Source organism: Callorhinus ursinus, unplaced genomic scaffold (assembly GCF_003265705.2).
Source record: "Callorhinus ursinus isolate GAN/ISIS: 27379988/994484 unplaced genomic scaffold, GSC_fseal_2.0 scaffold15, whole genome shotgun sequence".
NCBI lineage: Eukaryota > Metazoa > Chordata > Mammalia > Carnivora > Otariidae > Callorhinus > Callorhinus ursinus.
In genome coordinates, this window is record NW_027397077.1 from 37563137 (window position 1) to 37585030 (window position 21894).

General features: G+C 38.7%; 1 protein-coding gene and 1 long non-coding RNA gene across 4 annotated transcripts in view; one reads left to right on the plus strand and one right to left on the minus strand.

The window, feature by feature from the left end:
* The window catches only part of GRM7 (glutamate metabotropic receptor 7), a 914710-nt gene extending 906887 nt beyond the window's left edge, over nucleotides 1-7823 (plus strand). Inside the window, exon 9 of one of the 3 annotated variants that reach the window (XM_073901589.1) lies at nucleotides 6641-7823. In XM_073901589.1, the coding sequence (XP_073757690.1) occupies nucleotides 6641-6883 (243 nt within the window). In that variant the 3' untranslated portion in view covers nucleotides 6884-7823. The remainder of the gene's footprint in view (nucleotides 1-6640) is intronic. The other 2 variants (XM_073901587.1, XM_025885492.2) reach the window with 2 other exon arrangements.
* LOC141374213 (uncharacterized) overlaps nucleotides 1-21894 on the minus strand; it is a 97889-nt gene that overhangs the window by 14878 nt on the left and 61117 nt on the right. The gene's annotated exons all lie outside the window — the stretch shown is intronic.

Consider the following 21894-nt stretch of genomic DNA (forward strand, 5'->3'; position numbering starts at 1 on the left):
GGCACATGGCAGTCCTCTCTAAATGTTGTCAAATAATCCAAATTTACAATAATGAGAAGCAAACAAACAGCTTGCAGACTTCCAAGCCGTTTTGCAAGATTAGCATGTATTAAAGTGACTGGTGTTCAACAGGTGCTAAATAATATTTTATTAGATGGGTAGTTGGGTACATGGACAGAAATTCAGATTTTGGATCTTTGGTAACTAGATTAGAATTACTGGTGATGTGAAATCCTGACATAGTTAGCTGATTTTATTTTAACCCCTGCCAAGCTCTTTGTGACAAGAAGTCCAGCTAACTAACATAAAGACAAATACTCCAACATTCTCCTGGTAAGTTGTTGCAGTAGCGCTAGAGGTGGGACAGAGAAGATGTAGAAAAGTCTCAGATTTTCTTAGATCATTGTTCAACTTGCACAATTGTGAATGCCCCATTTTTTTGGTAATCATATTCTCCATTCTTGGGTTTTCCATCTTTTTGGCTGAATAACGTGCTACTTTTAGAAGACAAAGGAAAAAAAAGATTTAGGAATATGGGAAGTTTATTAGCTTTTTTGAAATTTTTAGTGGAAATTAACAATTGAAGGTAACATATACTCGTTTGCCATTAAGCGATGGGCTAAGGCTATTTACTAATGAAATGAACAGACAGGAAACAGGCCAGTGACCACAGAACTAATAGCTAAAAGTATTTCCTTTTGTTTTAGTAACTGTAAACTATAATATGAAGGATTTCTTCCATTTAAAGTATTTTTAGGGACACCTGGGTGGCTCAGTCGGTTAAATGTCTGCCTTTGTCTCAGGTCATGATCCCAGGGTTCTGCACTGAGTCCCACATCAGGCACCCTGCTCAGTAAGGAGCCAGCTTCTCCCTCTGTCTGCGACTTCCCCTGCTTGTTCGCACGTGCTCTCTCTCTCTCTGACAAATAAATAAAATCTTTAAAAAAATAAAGCATTTTTAACTAAACAACAGCTGTGAATTATGGTTGACAGGGAAGCAATGGCAGCGGGGAGGGGAGGCACAGATACCACTTAGAATAGGTTCATAGAAAAGTCAGTTTGAGCCAAGTTTCATCAGGCAATAGACCAGTGTTCCCAAGTTTGGTAAGCTTTACAAAGGACTGAAGTAATAGGCAGGACCAACATTTAAGAAATAACCAAAAGTATATTCTTGTATAGTGGCAAGGGATCCACTAAAAAGGGGAGAGAGGGCTATGAAATCAAATAAATTTGGAAAACAGTGCAAACAGCATCAGAAAGTTACAAAGTGGCTGCTCAGAGACTTACTCTAGCCCTGGTCTCTTTCCTTTGATTTGCTCAAGGTTTTAATATGATTTTGAACCTGGCACTAAAAAATAGGCATTTATAATGCCTGGAAGAGAGCCCAGTATATAAGATGTGCTCAATAAATGAAAAATTAATTTTGAAAAGAGATTTCAAATGAATAAAAAAATGAAACTTTACCTAACAACACAGAAGTCCAGCTCCTCTTTAAAAAATGAAATATCTGACTAAAATAAGGTAACATCCTACAGATCATTATGCTATCACATGGGGAAAGTGTTTTTCAATGGATCAGGGTTCATGCTGTTCTTTAATATCGTACACTTGACTCACTTTGCTCATTTGTACTATATGCCCAGCTGCTATAGGAGAATTCTTAGAGAACCACAAAGCACAACATTATGTTAATAGCCCTGAGAAGCCCCACTCGTGTCCATGTGCACATGTGAAAACGTGTCTCAGGCACATATGTAGAAATAAAACTGCTGTGTCAATGGTATGTATATCCTCTGCTTTTCTAGGTCCTTCCAAATGGTTCTCTCATGGCGATTATACCAATTTCCATTTTTACCAGAGTAGTCTAAGAATCCGCACTTCACACACTCACTAGTATGTGGTATTAGTGCAAATGCACTTTTTATTTTTTAATGGCTGGGCATGAAATGCCATCTCTTTATTATTTTAATTTGTATTTTTCCAATTGATGAGGTTGAGCATTTTCCATGTTTTCTTAATCTACAAATTACTTTTTGATATCACTTGATTCATTTATTTTAAATTAGATTGTCTTTTATTTATTAATTTGTATACATTAAAAACTTTGTATAACACTCCTTTGTCAATTAAATATATTGCAAATAATTTCTTCTAGTTTATAGTTTTTTATCATTTAACTTTATAAATGATATCGGTTTTCAAATCCCATTTATTCCAGTATTGTTTGCTATTGAAAACAATTATAATGGGGCGCCTGGGTGGCTCAGTCGTTGAGCGTCTGCCTTCAGCTCAGGTCATGATCCCAGGGTCCTGGGATCGAGCCCCGCATCGGGCTCTCCACTCAGCGGGAAGCCTGCTTCTTCCTCTCCCACTCCCCCTGCTTGTGTTCCCTCTCTCACTGTGTCTCTATCAAATAAATTTTAAAAATCTTTAAAAAAATAAAAGAAAATTATAAAGTAAGTAGGGTCCATCAATAAAAAAAGAATTAGAAACTTTTGCTATGTTTATACAGGAAACTATATAGTAATTATGATTACCAAATCAAGAGAAATAAATATTAAAACAAAAATGATATATGAAAAACAGGTTGCAAATGGATATGCACAGTGATACCATTTTTGTACAATTGAAAAAACACAAAGCAAAACTCTCTATATTTTATGGGCAGCTATGTATGCAATAGCAGCATGAACCTCATTGGGAAAGATGCAGACCCCCATCAGACTAACAGGCTGGGATGGGGCAAGGAAGGAAGAACTGGCAGTGGGGGGTGGGGAAGTGGGGAAGGCTCAGATGTGTTTTATTTCCTTTGGGTGGATGGAGGGGCACCTGAAGCAAAGATGTAAATATATTAATGTACTATTTCCTTTTTTTTTTTTTTTAAAGATTTTATTTATTTATTTGACAGAGAGAGACACAGCGAGAGAGAGAACACAGGCAGGGGGAGCGGGAGAGGGAGAAGCAGGCTTCCCGCTGAGCAGGGAGCCCGATGCGGGGCTCGATCCCAGGAGCCCGGGATCATGACCTTAGCCGAAGGCGGACGCTTAATGACTGAGCCACCCAAGCGCCCCATTAATGCACTATTATCAAGGCTGCAATACATGGTTGTCTACAATTTCTGTGGGTGTTTGAATCACTTCATTCATACACCGATATGTGTATATATATCTACATACACATTTAAATTTTTAACAAGAGCTCACAGAAATATATGGAATATTGTCAATGAACTATGCAGTTCCTTATTATTTAAAAAATAAAGAGGGGCGCCTGGGTGGCTCAGTCATTCAGCGTCTGCCTTCGGCTCCGGTCATGATCCCGGGGTCCTGGGATCGAGACCCACGTCGGGCTCCCTGCTCCGCGGGAAGCCTGCTTCTCCCTCTGCCACTCCCCCTGCTTGTGTTCCCTCTCTCACTGTGTCTCTCTCTGTCAGATAAATAAATAAAATCTTTAAAAAAATAAATATGGGATAGAGAAAAGAGGCTTATTTAATCTTATTCAAAATTTTATATTTATTTATGTTTCCCATAATTCAATGTTTCTTATAATATCCATAAGACTCTTTTTCTTCTCTATTTTTTATTATTTTTTTCTTCACTTCTATAGACTGGGTTAAAAGTGTTCCATGGACCACACTTGAGAAATGAAGCTTTCGTGAGACAAGAAGTCTTCTGAGAAATTAGAGAGAAAACAAGTAGTTCACTTGTAATAGTTCAAGTTAATGTAGTTCAAGTAGTTCAAGTTAATGTCAAATCCAGTTTGATTTTGACAAAACACCAAGAGTAAGATGGAATGTCTAACGTTTTTAAGGAGCAAAGTAATTCATTCCAAAAACCAGTACCTATAATACTGCTTCATTATAGACATCAACTCTAAGATACCTTGCTTTGAAAACTACCGATGTAGGTAACTTTTAAAAACTCGATAGGGACCCTGCCACATATTCTTAATGTTCCTTTAATTTTACAAGAAAAACTTATAACTTTACAAGAGAAAAATATTCTATTTTAAAATACTAAAAGTATATTTCCTTAGAAAGTGTTTCACTGCACAACTATTTTGAGCTAAGCAATTTTCTTTTCTAGGCCATAAACTACATTGCTATTCAAATAAATGGAATTATCAGACACCACCGGTACTTATCTTATTTACTCATAAGGCTAGAACATTTTAAAAATAAACATTATAATACATTGGGCATTGCTCTGAAAAGCGCATAAATTGCCATTCTAGGACCTACACAACTCTATTATCATTTTGCTGCAACGTTCCTCAGCTATTCTGCCAAGAAAGCATGAATTGAGGCTAATCATTTGTATAAGAATTTTGTAATTTAAAAATACCTTTATGCATTATGTTGCCAGATGAGAAACTGGAATATTTCATACATTTATGCCATTAAAAGGCCACAGGGTAACAATTATTCTAACCACTTTTACAAAGGCTCAGAGAAGTTCAATGTCATTGGACTGGTCTAGGTCACACCTCAAGTAAATGATAGAGCTGAATCAGAACCTGGGTCAGGTGAGTCCAAGTGCAGCATGGTCTTCCTACTATGGTCTGGAGAGCAAACTGTAGATTCAAACAACAGCCTCATTTTGGAATGCCAGTCCCTCTGAGCCTCAGACCCTTCCTATATAAGGCGGAGATTATAAACAGCATTCATCTCAAGGCTTACAAACACAAGAAGGTAATCCACGCCAAGCATCAGTGAATTTCCACTGACATTATTATCATTTTGAATTTTTTACAGCATAACCTCATCTTGATGATAGTTTAATGCAAACCAATGCTCAGCTTTATGACTTAAGGACAATATTTTCTAACTTCCTTATTCTTTTTGTGAAGACTCTTCCAGAGAAATTGATGTTTTCAAGTAACCTGTTTGAGGAATTTCAAGTATGTTTTGCTCTTTTCACTAGACAGTTATGCTTATATGGAAAACAGTCACACAATAATCACACAATAGAGGTAATCTCAGATATTTAGGTCATTAAACCTCTGGGTTTTTTTCTTTGATCCCTCTCCCCCCCTCCTCCTTTTTTTTGCTGAGGATAATTAGTATATTACCATTTGACAAGGCAGACTGTGATTATTTCTTGCAACTGTCTGCTGGAGTTACCTAGCTATGACACTGTAAATAGGCTTCAGAGTAAAGAAAACATTTTTAGAAAGTTTTTCTCTTTATATTTAAACCAAGCATATCAGTGAAGACAGTGAAGGCTCTGCTAACAATGGGAACCTTCTTAGAAGGCTGGGGCATTATTGATACCATGTATTTATCAAGGAGGATGCACCATGACCCAGCTCATGACCAGATTTTCCAGAGGACCCTTAATGTCATATAATTCTATTTTCTCCTCTAATTTTAGTTAATAAATGCAATGTGATTTAATAGAGAAACGAGTCTGAATCTTTAAATAAGAATTTGCCAGAAGGAGAGTCTGAATTTTTAATCCAGAAAATAAAATCTTTTTGTAGAGTGTACACATGCATATATGTATCTGTAATATACTAGTGGCATTACCTACTCCAAGTTCAGATACAAACTCTCTCAGTATGTTATTGTAGCTTCTCCATTCTTCTAAATTTCCATATGAATCCCTACTTAAGAGGTGTGGAAGAATTCTTGTTACTTGTTTATATTAAATGAACAATACTACTTAGAATAAAAAACAGTAAGTAAAATAAGCCATCAGTAAATGCTACGTGACAGTTACTTTGTGTCCAACAGAAGCTGATGCAAAGCTACTAAGATTTAATGAATAAAGAACATGTCACATTATAGCAATTGTATTACTTGGTATTGAGAACTAGAGTATAATATAAATCAGTCATACTTTGGGATCTTGGTGTCTTTGTTTCCAGCATGAGCACAGGAAAGGGTCTGATTTGCTCATCAGCTGCTCATCAGTGCCTACCTAGTCCCATGTCTGGCATATGGTAGGCAACCAATGCTGAATGAATGAATGAATGAATGAGTAGAACTGGGTTCTAGAATCACTATAACAAACAGAAAAGTAATTTATTATTAAAAAAAAACAAATAAAAGGCGTACATGGTGAGATTTAAGTGAGCCTCAAACTTCGATGGAAATAGTTCCACAAATTACCATTTACAACTTACTGATGATAACACTGTGCAAGTCAGTCACTAGTAATTTGATTGTGTGAATCCTAACTGAAGGTGGCACTGGTTGACCTAATCTGTAGTCAATGGACATTAATCGCAGTGACCAGGACAGACCTGTCCCAAGCAATGGCCATTTATTATGAGAAGGTCTGGGAGAAGATCACACAACGAAATATCCTGCAACACGGGTGGGCCCCTTTAAGCTTAGGGTCGGCTAATTAGAAAGCATGGCATCCACTAATTAATTTACTAACCATTACAAACCTTAAAGAGGGAGGTTGGAGACATCTTAGAATAGAGAGCACAGATGGTTTGAGAATTGCTGGGCACTGCAGATTTTAGTAGACAAAACCTTAGAAAGACTCACAGGAATCCAAGGTGATTTGTGTGTTCTTCAGTGGTGCACGGTTCCATCTTGACATTGTATTCAAGTCATCCCAGATCTAATTCTGTTTCTACCTTTGCAAATAAGGTCATTGCTACAACTGACTCTTACATTTTTTTTCAGGCCCTGCTGCAAAAAAGAAGTATGTCAGTTATAATAACCTGGTTATCTAACCTGTTTCATTCCATGGAACCATGGAGGAGGAAGACCCTCAGTTATTTCGTCACCCAACCTGGCATAGGACTCTTTTGGTCCTGCCCGCTATCCATCACTGGAGGAGCATCCCTGGCCAGGAGACCAATGTTAGAGGATCCAAGTGTCCTACACAGCTGCTTTATGAAATATTCTTACTTTATCTTGGCTTAATAAGTCACTGGCATCAGCACTGCCAACTCGGCTGCAAGTTTGGACCTTCCCTACCACAGGGAGTGTTGAGACTCAAGTCCCACCCAGGCTCTTTAGGATGAACCACCGAGAGCCACAGTGAACGTTTTGGGGCTGACCTGTCTTTCTACGTATGTACTTCGAGACTGCAAGGTTTTGAAATTTTCTGTACAGTTTGTGAGACTTTTGCACTTTGCCATCTGATGTTGTACCTCAGTTCACTGTTTGTTTTCGAATGCCTTGTTTCCATACAGCCCTATTCTCTCAGACGGCAGAATATGTGGAAAAATATTGAAACAATTCTAATGTTAAAAAGATCTCGGCAGACTAAAAAAAGGAAATTAAAACCACGTATGTAATGACTGTATAATTATGATTATAGTACCACTGCAAATCATGTTGTTTTTTTTTTTAAAACAAAAAAGATATTTAAAGACCAAAAACTGTGCTGAGAAATTATGCCCCACCTATCTTTGGTATTAGGATAGGTCCCACAAAAGGAAGGTATTGGTTGAACTGAATAGAGGTCTTGATCTTTGGAATGCATGCCAGTAATGTATTTTACAGTACATGTTAATAATTTATGTTCAATATTTGTATTTGTGTTCTCTTTTATTTTAATTAAGGTATATGGATGTTTTGCAATAATTTTAATAATGATTAAGCTATTTGAAGAAAAGAATATGGATTTTTCATGTCTTGAGGTTTTGTTCATGCCCCCCATGACTGACCAGTGTGATAAGGACTTCAAAAAAAAAAAGCATGTATGTTTTTTTACTGTTTGTAATAAGTACTTTCGTTAATCTTGCTGCTTATGTGCCAATTTAGTGGAAAAACACCCTTGCTAAAAAGTTCCCTCTTACCATTCTCTTTCAATTCTGTGATATTGTCAAAGAATGTACCAATAAAATACTTTGGTTAACTTTTTTATTTCCTGAAATAAATATTTTTAGTTGTTTACCCCCTTTTAGTTATAGTTTATTTCATAAAATCTTAAAGTCAGGGAACACTGAAAACAACCAAACTTGTTAAAGAAACAAGCCTTAGCTCACAAGTAAAGCCATATCTGAAATGCAAATGATAAATCCAGAGGTGCTAAATGTTCTCATAAGAAAGGAGTATCACAAAGCCCATGCATTTTGTTTCCTTAAAATCAAAGACCTGACAACCCTCAGACATTGACTCAGTAAGTTACCTGTCAAAAATAACCAAAGTGTGAGTAACTGAACATAATAAAAAAAATTAAAAATAATAAAAATAAATGCAGAAATTAAAAAACAGTGTCAGAGGGAAGAGAAAATAAATATTAGCTTCAATAAACAATCTGGAGGCAAGTAGGTGAAAAGATAAATGTCTCTGTGAAACTTAACCAAAGGATCGAAGTAAAGATTACTACAACAATGCATTTGTCTATACTTTCAAACAAATATGGTGGCCATGTTGACAGCAAGATTAAGACTTGGGTTCCCCAAACTCAAATGTAGGAAATACTCTCATGGATAAACTCGCACTAACTCGGGTGTCAGGAGTACAAACGAATGTCGATTTACAGAGGATGACACTGGTCTTTAGCACTGAGGGCAGGACCCCCAAATCCATTTAAATGGATTTAAATAGCCCATTGTGGATCTACTCGTAACTGATTTTCTACTGTGTCTAGAATCCACCAACCTTTTGCTGCTCCCTTGGCCCAGGAAATGTGTATACAAAGACTAGAAATCTCATTTCAGTATAACACTGAGAAAAATTAAAATATCTCCCACCTTTTCCAATCCCTTAAACACCCTTCAAACAGTAGGCCAATGAGATAAAAAGCTAATCACAGCAGATATGAGTTTTGGATTATCCATATTTTCAAGTGGTAGAGCCAAATAACTGAGTGTGAGACCTGGCTCTCCGCCTGCTAGCTATCCCAAGGGAAGTTACAAAAACATTCTGAATCCTCCATTTCCCCCACTGGAAAACAAATTAATACTATTACGTATCTCATAGACTTAGGAGGATTAAGAGGGGAAAAAAAACCCATGCAAAGGGCTTAGAACACTGCTTGGCACTTGGTTAACTCGGCACATGTGTTAGCTGGCATCAGCACCACCATGGTTGTTCTATCTTGTCTTAAAAATAAAATGAAGTGCACAGTGCTTTTTTCATTCCATACATGCAAACACAATCGGTAAAAGGGCACATGGGCAAGCCAGACTTCTGGCCATGTAGGAGAAATAATTTATTTCACCAAGAAATCACGTTAAGAGCCTTTCCTGATGATTCCGACGTATAAGCAAGAGTGCAGACGAAATAACAAAAGCAATTCCACGTAGGATTGGAAAGAGCTACTGCCAAGGACCTTTGCTCTGCCCCTGGATCCTCAGGGTAGAATTGAGATGACAGTGATCAAGACAATGATAAGGATAAAAGTTAAAGCTTCTATAGCACTATATAAGGAATTGTTATTTATATACATTATATAGATTATAGATTATACATTTAATACATATTGTATACTTCATATGCATCATACACCTTATGTATGTCACATGCATTTCAATGTATACTTTATATACTTTAATTTATAATCCTCAAAAGACAGTTCTAATCATCTTCCACAAGCTCCCTTCCCAACCAGGTAGCTGAGTGGAAGTGTGTCTGTAGCCCTAGGACAGACGTAATAGAAAATGAACCAATAGCAGGCTGCAGAACCAGTGCCCACTCCCCTCCAGGTCTCCCTGCTCTTCCTCAAATATACCTAGCACTGCCCATGCCTGTTCTCTTGCCTAGCACTATCTCCCCCCACGAAGCCACATGACACCACTTCCTCAGTATTTCTAGTTTCTTCTTAAACATCATTACATCAGAGGTCTTTTCTGAGCTGATCTAACAGAGCAGCCCTCCTCCCCCCAAATCACAGAGAATCCACTGACTTGCTTTATTTATTTATTTATTTAACATTTATTACCTGACTTTTTAGATTTGTTTCTTTGTCTTTGTTGGTCCCTTCCTGCAGTAAGAACTAGGAGAAAAGATACATTGTCTGTTTTGTTCCTTGTAATATTCTAGCACTCAGAATAGGGCCTGACAAGGAGTAGGCATTCCGTAAATATTTGTAAAGCAATCTGTGAAAGGAAGAATGGATGGATGAAGGTAAAGAGCGGGAGAACATGGGAGGAGGGCTGGAGGAGTCTATGTGGCAAGAGGGGCTGGAGCTGGGTCTCAAAGGACAGGTAAGACCCAGGTGATCCAGGGGAAGCAACAGGTGAGCCATGAACATTGTACACTCAGCCTCTGCAGTAAAGGAGAACTCCTATGACGCAGTGCTTCCTTTCATCAGAATGTGAACCAGAATTCAGAAGTGGGAAGTGGATGCAGATGGCTGGATATGCTGCATCAGAACCCCTTTCATCTGAAGGAGGGAGGGAGACGTGCTAGCAAGAAGGTACCAGATTCAGAATCACAACTCCTATGTCCGAGCACGTATCGGCTGCGTGATCCTATGCAATCCACACACTCCTAGGGCCCTTCATGTCCTCATCGTATAATACCAATAAGACATGGATTCATGTCGTTTCATCCCTCAGGCAACTCTATATGAACTTGGTCCGCATGTTAACTTCACGGTCAAAATGTGCTAACCAAGTCAATGTTGTTGTGTTTTTGAACACAAAAACCAACAACACAGCTGGAGGTGGGGTGGCTGGGGTCCAAGTGGGGAAGAAGCACCACTTCTTTGCTGTCAGCATGAATGCCTTAATGCCTAAGGTATCTGGCAGCACTTTTGGCCACCACTTCACACCAACAAAAAAAATTAGGCTCCAATGGATTCAAATCCCTCAATCCCTCCTCCTCTAGTTGCTGCTGCTATATTATTTCTCGTTGGACATTTTTCTTCTATAAATGATCCTTTTGTAAAATTCGCTTTATCATGCCCTCAATTGAATGTCTGTTTAGATTCTGCTATTTGTATCTGTTCTCTATACTTCCAACCATCATAATAGTGATAAATCTGCTTTACTAACTCTCAGCCGAGTTGGTGATAATATTCTGGAAAACGATGGAGCCTAGAGCAGGGCCTTGGAGGCTTCTACCAGAGACCCATGATGAGGCTGACTTCAGTGCATTAATCAGCATTAGGTAGATGTAAGTATGGTTAGTGCTCTAATTAGAAACCTACCCCCCCCAACCTGCAGGAACAATCATCCTGTGTTATTTTCTTTTGCTTAATAAAAAATAAGAAGAAATGAACCAAAGCAAAGGACAGTTGTCATGGCTTGTAAATTTCAACACAGTACATCCACATTACTTCTGACTCTGTCACAAAACCTACGAGACGAACTATTACTTCATGAACCATGAGTGGCTTCTAAGGCTGTCTTTTTTTCTCAGTATTAATAAATAGGACATTGGCTTGATCATCTTCCCTGCAATCCTGACATGGAATCAAATCGAGTTCCTAAGTTATTCCCAAAGTCTTCCCCATTGGAAGTTCTGGCCGTGGTGCACCACCTCCAGACTCTAGACACAGTCCCATTCTCCAGGACTCCTCAAGAGGAGAGGGAAGGACAGGGCATGCTTGGGAACCGACAGCACAAACCTCATATCTTTACTCTCCCGAACTCATCACCATGGCCTGGGATCCCACAATGGTTGCCGACCCTGGTTTTGTCCTGAAGTATTTATTTTGTTGGTTAACGAATAACACAAGTATTGTCAAAAGAGATGTATGGGCAATTCAAGCAGCTAAGCCTTACAGAATACCTGTTTCTCTCATTCACATGGCTTTCCTTTCTTTGACTCCAAACTTTTACTATGCTTCCTGTCTCCTGTATCAGTGTGTTTATCCTGGCTTTTTGTCTTTTCTTTTTTCCCTCTTTAGAAGAAATTAGTAAATCAATAAAGTGGAGGCAAGGTACAAATTCTGATTTTTTTCCTTTAACTTTTATCTTATATAAATGCTTCCCAAACTTTAATGTGCCTATCAGTCACCTGGCGATCTTGTTAAAAATGTAGATTCTCATTCAGCAGGAAGGGCTTAGGGTTCTGCATTTCTAATAAACTCCTTGGGGATACGATGGCACTGCTGGTACCTGAACTGGAGTTTGGTTCTTGACCCTGATTGTACATTCAATTCACTAAGAGATTTTAAAATATGCACACGGCCAGAGCCCACCACAGAGACTGGGGTAAAGCTTGGGCATCTTTTTTTTCCCCTGCAAGCTTCCCATTTGTAGGGTGGAGGATTAACTTTCTAATCTAGTGTGTCTTGAGATTTAGTGGGCATCGGAATTCCCTGGAAGGTTTACTGAAACACACAATGCTGAGCCGCCCCTGCCTCGAAGTTTTAACTCCCTAGTTGAGGATGGGAGCTAGTAATTTACATTTTTAATACTTTCCCAGGTGATGCTGATGCTGCTGGTCCAAGGACTATACTTTGAGAACCACTGGTCAAATCTAAGCGACCGTACTACTCTTCCCAAATTCTGGCTTTGCACAACAAAGCAAAAGATATTTTTATCAGCTCTAATTCATTTTGCACTCCACTCATTCTGGACTTCAGGCTTAAAACACTACTCTTACAGGTCACTATTTGGTGGTGGTCTGCATTTGCCCTCCTTCCAGCTTTTGCATAAATTGGTTGAAAACCAACTCAATGGCAAGTTTGCTATACACCCACATTTGTCTCTTTAAACCGTTTTTCTCCCCTTTCCTGGGATCCTGACCAGAGATTCAGAATTCTATTTCTAAGCATCTTCTTCTGCTCCTAGGTCTGTCTTCCTATTCTGGTCTTGGGTTCATTACTATATTTTGACATTTTTAAATCTGTCTCTCCAAAGCCTCATCTGTCCACTTGGCTATGAGCAGGCTGCCACCCCCTGGCCCAGGAGCTCACATGACATTATGCTTTCCCCTGGTCTCTTCACCAGGTCTTCTTCCTTGCTGGTCTGAATTTGGTTCAGAAAAGCAATTCTTTTCTATTCACTGTCCCTTCAGTGTTAAAACGGGCAGCGGTAGAGCATTCAATCAACAAATAATTTGAGCACCTGCTATATACTAGGCACTGCTCTAAATTCTTGGGGACACAGCAGTAAGGAGCCAAATATCCTGTCCTTAAGAAGCATGCATTCTAGATGAGGTGTCAAGCATTTTGCAGATGCTGCATTTCTACCCAGAGGTGTTTATATACAACCAGATTCACTGTACAACACTCCAACCCAAACCTATACTTCTCTCACTGCATTTCTTCTTTTCCTCCTCTGCTCCCTCCACTACTTAGAAAATGTGGACGTGCTGACTCTTCATTTTGCTCACTGGTACTTTGTGTTTTATGTTCCTGTGGGCTCCAAGAGGATATGGAGATCCAAGCAGGCAGATCCCCAGCTGTGTACACACCTGGTTCCATAGTTGCAAAACTGCATTTGCCTCTCAACTGCAGAGACCTATTCACTACAATAAAGGGAAATCCTAGGGAGAAATTATTCTAACTTTGAGTCAGCTAGCCAGCTGGCAGCATCCATTGTTAGAGTAACTGGCATTTATTTTTTTTTTTTACCTTCTCCTTTGAACAAATAGCTTTCTAGCCAGTTCTGCACCTGGCTATTGAGATGGACAATGACAAAGTCCATCTTGGTGACCATCATCCTCCTAGTGGACATTTCTTCCAGAAAAAAAATGGGTCTCGCAAATCATACTGGTCCTTGAGCCAAGGGGGGCAGGGCTGCCCTTGCTACTACCCAGACATTGTGGGCATAGAGCTAAGTTCAACAGATACTTAGTAATGTGCTCAGCACTGTGTTAAGCTATTCAAATTCACCTCATTTAATCTTAAATAGAGCTCTGTGTGGGAGGGGTTGATATTATCTTCATGTTAATGTGTAGTAAAAGGAAAGAAAGAGTAGTAGAATGATTTGCCTAAAGTCATGCAATTGGTAAGTGGCAAAATTGGGATTTGAACCCAGATCTCATTGACGCTGGAGCCAATACTATTAAATACTAAATTATAATGCCCAAAATATGCCTTCTTTTCACTCCAAAATACGAATTGCAATCACCATAAGCAAAATAAATCCCTAACCAGAATGAAATAAGATTTTGACAGGGTAAGTGTGAGTATGAAAAATACATAATAATTATAATAGGATAGACTATTAAACAGTTTTAAAAGTGATTCAGAAGAATGTTGTAGAAAAATGCTCTTAATTATTTTCAAGATGATTCCAACTACATAAATACACATATACATGCCAAGATAAAGCTTGAAGGAAAAATAAAAAATAAGCTATGTAATTATGAATTCTTATTTTTTACTCTTAAATTGTTCCTTAAATTTTCATTTTCTTTGCCATGAGCATACACTATATTTATAGTTAGGGAGAAAAGTTAGTTTGAAAATCATCCTATGGATTTCTGCTAAGTTGGCAGAGTAGCACAGCATGATGTTAGCTCTCTACTTGAAATCATCTCTGGACATAAAATAGAACAGTTCTTCTGGACCCTATATTTGCATTAGAATCTCCTTGGAGGCTTTTGAAAAATACTGACCCATAGGCTCCATCCCAGACTAATTAAAACAGAAATTTTGGAGGGACACCTAGATACTGATGTATTTTTAACCTCCTTCCCCCACAGTGTGGTTTTGAGAGAAACACAGATGCCAGGGTTTAGGATACTAGGGACCCTAGGGTACTGGGGATTAGGAATGATGAACCGTCCCACCTACCACGGCGCTTGCCTCCCACCTACCACGGCACTTGCCTCCCACCTGTCCCCAGCACATACTACCAAACTGAGAGACCATATTCTCAATTGAGCAGAATGAGAAGCTAGAAATGGATCCTTTCCATAGAGATGAAAAAAGCATTATGTCTGTGAAAAAAAAAAAAACTGAAACACTTGTTCATATTATACACAACATAATCAATCCCAGATGGATTAAGGATATAAATGTCAGAAGTAAAAAAGGCCTTTAAGAGAAAATACAGGGAAGTGTCTTTCTCACCTTGGGGGTAAGGAATGGTTTCTTAAGAACAGAGGGCTAACCATAGAAGAAACAATGATTTTGATTTTATTAAAATTCAGGATACTGTTCATCAAAAGATACGTTAAAGAAAGTGGAGGTAAAACTAGAATCTGTAAGAAGATATTTACAATCCATACACCAATAAATGATTCATATTAGAAATATGCATTAGGAACAAATGTACACATACACATTATGTGAAATACACATAAATGTAAATAAAATGTCACATACATCCTGCAAGTAAGATAGAGACAAACAACTGACTTTTGGAAAGAACAGACATTTCACAGAAGAGGAAATCACATGACTGAGGAACAAAGGAAGAGATGCTCAATTTCATTAGTAATCAGAGAAAAGCAAACTGAGATCACAGTGAGAGAGCATTTTACACCCCATCCTGTCCAACTGTCAATGCCAGAAAAATATAAGTAAAAGAGATCTCATATACTGCTGATTTGAGTGTTAACTGGTAGAACCACTTGGACAAACAATTTCCATTTCCAGTTGAAAATCTATGTTCCTTAATGCCTGGCAGCTCTACTGCTCCGTAATGATTCAGAAAGCATTTCTCTACAGGTGCCCCAGGACACACGTAGAAGATGTTCATAGGAGTTCTGTTCACAATTACAAAAGCCTGGAAATACTGTAGTGACCACTGACAGAAAAATGGACAAAGAAATCACAGTATAGTCACACAATGGGATATTATGCCGCAAGAAAATCCATGAAATCACTTTGATAAATCTTAATAACATCATATTGAGTGAAAAAAGTAAGCTCTATGATACAATTTACAAGATTCAGGATCATGGTTACTTCTAGGGGAAAACAGGAGAATAAGATAAGGAAGAAGGCTGTAAGGAGAAGGGAATTATCAGTAATGGTGAGTTGTTAGGCTGTGTATGGGCTGCCAAGTAGCTCATTATATTATTAAACATAAAGAAGGGTGTGCATGGATGAATAATGATGGTGCTTCATGCATCAAGAATGACAACTCTCTCGAGTGCCTTTATGGCTACACACAAAATACGCCAACAATAATCTCAACTAAGATCCCAATCTTCTTATTATACGTCTAGAAATGATCTGATTAGTGTGCCACTTGGCTTATGTGATGAGCCACACTCCTCCAGTGACTCCAAGGTTAGCAAAGCTCTATTGTATAATCATTAATCATTTACTCAGATCTGCGATTCTGTCCGATGGGTGCCTCTACTTAGGAAGACAAAACTAAGGCGTAATAGAGCTAATTAAGTCAATTGCACTAGTCTTATTTCTATCCTCATGATCAAGAATCCATGAAGAGTCAAAGCCATAGCTTTTCTCCATGGAAGAGACACCACTTTGCTCCTTCCTAAGATTCAGACCTTGGTTTCATTAGCCTAATGTTCTGCTAAGTCCTCACTTAGAAACATGAATCTTGTGCTTCTATCTGGTGATGACAAAAAGTTCAGATCAGCTAGCTTGGCTGCTGAGGAGGGTACCTCATGTTCACAGCAAGAACCCATTATAGAGAAGTAAAAGATTTAGAAACCACCCATTTTTATGCAATTTTCTCAGTGCACAGTGACAAAAGTGACCAACCATTCTAGTTGTGCCTGGGATTTTGCTGGTTTTAGCACATTAAGTCCAGCCTCCTAGGAAACTCCCCAATCCCAGGAAAATTGAGACTGTTGGTCCCACCAACCTGACTCACTGAATCATCTCATTCTGATATCATGGGCTTTATGCTCATTCTCTCTTAAATGGAGGAAGTTTAGAATACAGGTCAAAATAAAGCTTAAGGATTTCCTATCTGGACAAGTCCATGTCTATCTCTCCAAAGGAACTTGGCAGAGCTGTGCATGAATATTTCTCAGAGACTCCTTAATATTTCCCATGTTCCCACTTTCATCTGTGTTTTCTCCATGCAAAGACAGATTCCACATGAAGAATGACTTGTATGAATATAAAAGTAAAATATATAACAATAACAATAGTAAAAATGATGGAATAAGTAATTGGAAATACACTCTTGAAGGATCTTCTGCTATATAAGAAGTGGTATAACAGTATTTGAAGATTGACTTTGATTAATTGAAGATATATATTGTAAATGCAAGGGCAACCACTAAAAAAAATTTTTTTTAAAAGAAGTTTAAATAACAAGCCAATATGGAGATAAAGTGGGGTAATAATGAAGAGGGGAAATCAGAAGGGGAGACAAACCATGAGAGACTATGGACTCCAAAAAACAAACTGAGGGGTGTGTTTAGAGGGGTGGGGGGTGGGGGGATGGGTTAGCCCAGTGATGGGTATTAAGGAGGGCGCGTATTGTATGGAGCACTGGGTGTTATATGCAAACAATGAATCGTGGAACACTACATCAAAAACTAATGGTGATTAATGTAACATAATTAAAAAATTAAAAAATAAAAATAAATAAATAAAGTGGGGTAATAAAAATATCGGGAGGCATTCTCTCTGAGCTTTTTTGTGTTCAACGTGTCCTGTTGACTATGTCAGGATTGCAAGGACCTGACTTCTCTTTCACCTGGGCCCTTGCCCAGGATTGTTGATTGTTAATAGAGTTTGAGAAATTAAAAAAAAAAAATTGACTTGTATGACTCAATGGGATATACATACACTTATTTTGAACGAAAGTTTCCAGACCAAAGCTTCTGACATTGTAAGAATTGGAATATAAATATTACTGAATCCTACAATTACACACAGTTCATTTCCTCATTCTCTTTGGAGAGAAACTTGAAAATGAAAAACAAAGGCTAGGTCAGCAAGAATTCCCCTAAATTGTCATGTCAGGAGAGGAGTGTCACGTCTCCCCTCAGTTCATCAGCAATGTAGGGGGAGCAGTTTAAATATTAATTTTGTCCCTCTGTTGCTTTACATTTTATCAGATCAGTTACACTAGCAAAGGTAATGAATATCCACAAAGACCTGACAGTCAAGGTGAATTTGGTCTACAACAGATCCACTGGCCCCAGTAAGATTGTACTTTTTTTTCCATGTTGTGGTCACAAGCTGTCACTTGTGATAATATGTCTCAAAGAAGATGAACTACCAGAAGGAACATGTGTGATAACAAGCCCTCAACCAGCACCACCTAACATTGTATAGTTGATTTCTCAAGAATACTAGTTCTCAAACTTTATTTATTTTTTTTTAAAGATTTTATTTATTTATTTGACAGAGAGAGAGAGCAGGAACACGAGCAGGGGGAGTGGGAGAGGGAGAAGCAGGCTTCCCGCTGAGCAGGGAGCCCGATGCGGGGCTCGATCCCAGGACCCTGGGATCATGACTGAGCCGAAGGCAGACGCTTCATGACTGAGCCACCCAGGCGCCCCAGCTCTCCAACTTTAATGAGAAGATGTGTTTAAAGGCTTGTTGGTGGGCCCACTCAAACATCTCTCATTTAGAAGCACTGAAATGGAACCAAAGAATATGTATTTCCAGTCAGTTCTCATTCTTGATCCTGCTTAGGACAGACCATACTTTAAAAACTGTGCTCTAGAAGGCCCCTGAACCAAAGATGGGGTAAGAATGTAGGGAAGCAATGTTCTTCCACAAGCTCAGCAGTCTCACATCTAGACACATCCAAGTCTGTATCTCTGGAGGGAAACTGGTAGAACTGCACATAATTCTTTCTCAAAGATTCCTTAAAACTTATTAACGCAAATTTTTACCTAACTGTTGGAAGTCTCACATAAATGATCTCGGATCCCAGTGGTAACAGAGTTGTGTGATGAAGCAAACACAACAAAATGAAAATTGTTAAATCTATTGTAGTGTATGGGAGCTTACTCTATAATTCTTCCACATGTGTATGCATCAAAATGTTATACTGAATTTTAAAAAATCCAATTTCTAATTTTTCAGTCATCTTTGGGATTATATGGAAACTCCTTAATTTTTAATGCATTGCAATTTTCCCCAGTATTTTTAAGGGGTTACATAAAGTAAATAATATAGGTCTGATGCACAAAAATGTTGAACATTTAAAAAATTTTTAAACTAAAATTTTAATTTATTTAGGGTATTGGTTTATCAGTGGGTTCAAGTGCATGTCAGTGTGGAGGTAGGATGTGTTGGGAGAAGTGGGTGAGGGGCTGTGTCACTGAAGGGGATCCACATGAGAGAAGAATCTGGGGGAAAAAAATAAAAATTCAACAAAGAGAAAACTACCATATAGGGATTTATTTTTCTGAAGAAACAAAGTCTGTAGGCAGAGAGTTGTGGACTGTTGTAGCTGATCAAGGATGATATCAAGAACCTGAGTTCTTTGTCTTCTCCTGCATTTCCCCCCAGCCTTGATGATGACTATCATCCTCACATTAACAAAATGTCTGCCCCTACCTCCAGGCATTACATCCACACTTTAAGCAGCAAAAATAAAAAAGCTACAAACCTCTTCCTGAGGCTTTGTGTTTTTATTCAGGAATAGAAACTCTTCTCCAAGAGTTCTTACAGTTTTTTGGCCAGAAATTTGTCACTTGGCCCCCGCTGAAAAGAAGCCTGTTCAACATACAGAGTAGAGAATAGGAGTAATTTACCGGGAAGGTATCCTGGCTGATAAAACAGTATCTCTCAAACTAATGGTTCAGGAGATGTCATATAAACTCTTTCTACTTCTGGCACCTTCTTTCTAAATAGTGACAGCTGTTTAGGACACAAAATCACTACTATCAGTAAGACAATTCTAGGAGACCTCCCAATAACATTAAATTCTGGAAAACCTGTCCCAAGCGTTCAAAGTAAGGGTAAAGAGAGGCCCATGTGCTGATTCTGGGGGAAGTCACCTGGCTGAGTACTCCACAGAGCTTTCTCTGGAAGCCTACTTAAATGTGCACAATCCTGAGGGGTGCTTAACTAAAACTCACCACAGCAAATATCAAGGCTGGCAAGGGCCACTTCAATCCATTTTGCATAGATCATTAGGCTGTTGCAGAAGCCTGTTTGCTCTCTGGGTAGCAGCAACTGTCCCCACATTCATTCCCATTCTGGATTGTATTTTAAGGCAAATTATCTATTCAGCCTCTGTTGCTAGCACATGAGGAATCATAATGAGACAGTCCATTTCAGGCTGTAATTTCTGTGCCAAACTGACTTGGAACAGAACCAAACCTGTATCTAATTCTGCCCCTCCCTGCTTTATTCAATTCTCATCAGCTTTATACCTAAACTAAAAGCAAAGTGTAATTCCAAATTGTGGAGATATGTTTCCATCAGCAAGGAAGGCAGAACTAATCAGAGATGCAATAAAAAAAAAGTATTTTCACTATACCTTCCATCAGTCTTTGCCGGTATCACCTACTGATTGAAAAGATTTTCACATTTCTTTTACTGATTTGTATTCCCGATTCCCATTTATTAATCACCTTATTAGACTTTCTGACAGCCCTTCAAAATCAAGACAGAAGCCGTGAAATCATTTCCTCAGTTTAGCCCTCTCAGCAAACTACTAAAGTATTATAAAAATATAAAGGTGTCATGATGTTTATGTTTATGGCCAAGTTCAATGCCCAAGCTTATATCCATCCACCCATTCCCTCCAAGCTCCATGTTTTGTTCTGGAAAGCTCATGAACACACAGAGGGACTCGTGCTGTGTAATGAAGATAAAGAAAAGTGGGGAAAGTATCACAGCTCTGTTAACTCACTATGTGTGCTGGGTACAGTGGACTTCCTCTCTCAACCACCCTGCATACTACTTCTAAACAGAAGAGCAGGAGAGCCGAAAGATACATTTCCCAGGTGCCTTTGCAACTAAGATTCTGGATGCAAATTTGTTTGTACTATTTAAAAGCACACACGTTAGACTGAGACAAGGAAATGCAATGGATCATGAAAAATATTTTGTCCATCCAGAAGGTAAGAAAGAAGAAAAAAAAAAAGTAGTACAAATAGAAAACAACTACTAAGACGGTTGTTTGAAACCTAAATAAATCAGCAATGTTGTTAAATGTAAACAAGCATGGGGCGCCTGGGTGGCTCAGTTGGTTAAGCGACTGCCTTCGGCTCAGGTCATGATCCTGGAGTCCCGGGATCGAGTCCCATGTCGGGCTCCTTGTTCAGCAGGGAGTCTGCTTCTCTCTCTGACCCTCTTCCCTCTCGTGCTCTCTATCTCTCATTCTCTCTTTCAAATAAATAAATAAAATCTTAAAAAAAAATAAAAAAGATTTAAAAAAAAATGTAAACAAGCATGCAAATTAAAAGATGGAGAAGACTGTCAGATTCTTTTTTTTTTAAACCAAATTGCTTACAAGAGACATACCTTAAATACAAGGCACAGAAAGTTTACAAATAAAAAAATTTTGTAGTGGACTGAATGGTGGCCCCAAAGAGAACAGCTACTAATCTCTAGATTCTGTAAATGTTACCTATTTGGAAAAAAGAGTCTTTCCAGATGTGAGTAAATTAAGAATTTTGAGATAAGGAGATTACCCTGGATTATCTGGGTGGGCACGAAGTGCCATAACATGCCTCCTTATAAAAGGAAGGCTAAGGGAAGGGAGGCCTGTGTGGCTCAGTCAGTTAAGCATCTGACTCTTAATTTCAGCTCAGGTCATGATCTCAGGGTTGGGAGACCGAGCCCTACATTGGGCTCCACACTCAGCGTGGAGTCTGCTTTAGATTCTCTCTCTCCCTGCTTGTGCTCACTTGCTCTCCTCTCTCAAAATAAATAAATAAAATCCTAAAAGGAAGGCTAAGGGCCATCTGATACCAACAGTAGAAATCCATGTGATCAATGAGACACAGGGGTGATACGACCAGGATCCAAGGAATGGTGGTGACCAACAAGAGCTGGAAGAGGCCAGGAAGGGATTTTCCCCCGGAGTCTGACAGGAGTGCAGACCTACAGGCACCTCGATTTCAGCCTGGTGGTTCCAGACTGCTGGACTCAAGAACTGTGAGATGATAAACTCTGTTGTTTTAAGCCACCCAGTTTGTGGTAATTTGTTACAGTTGCTCTAGGAAATGAATAC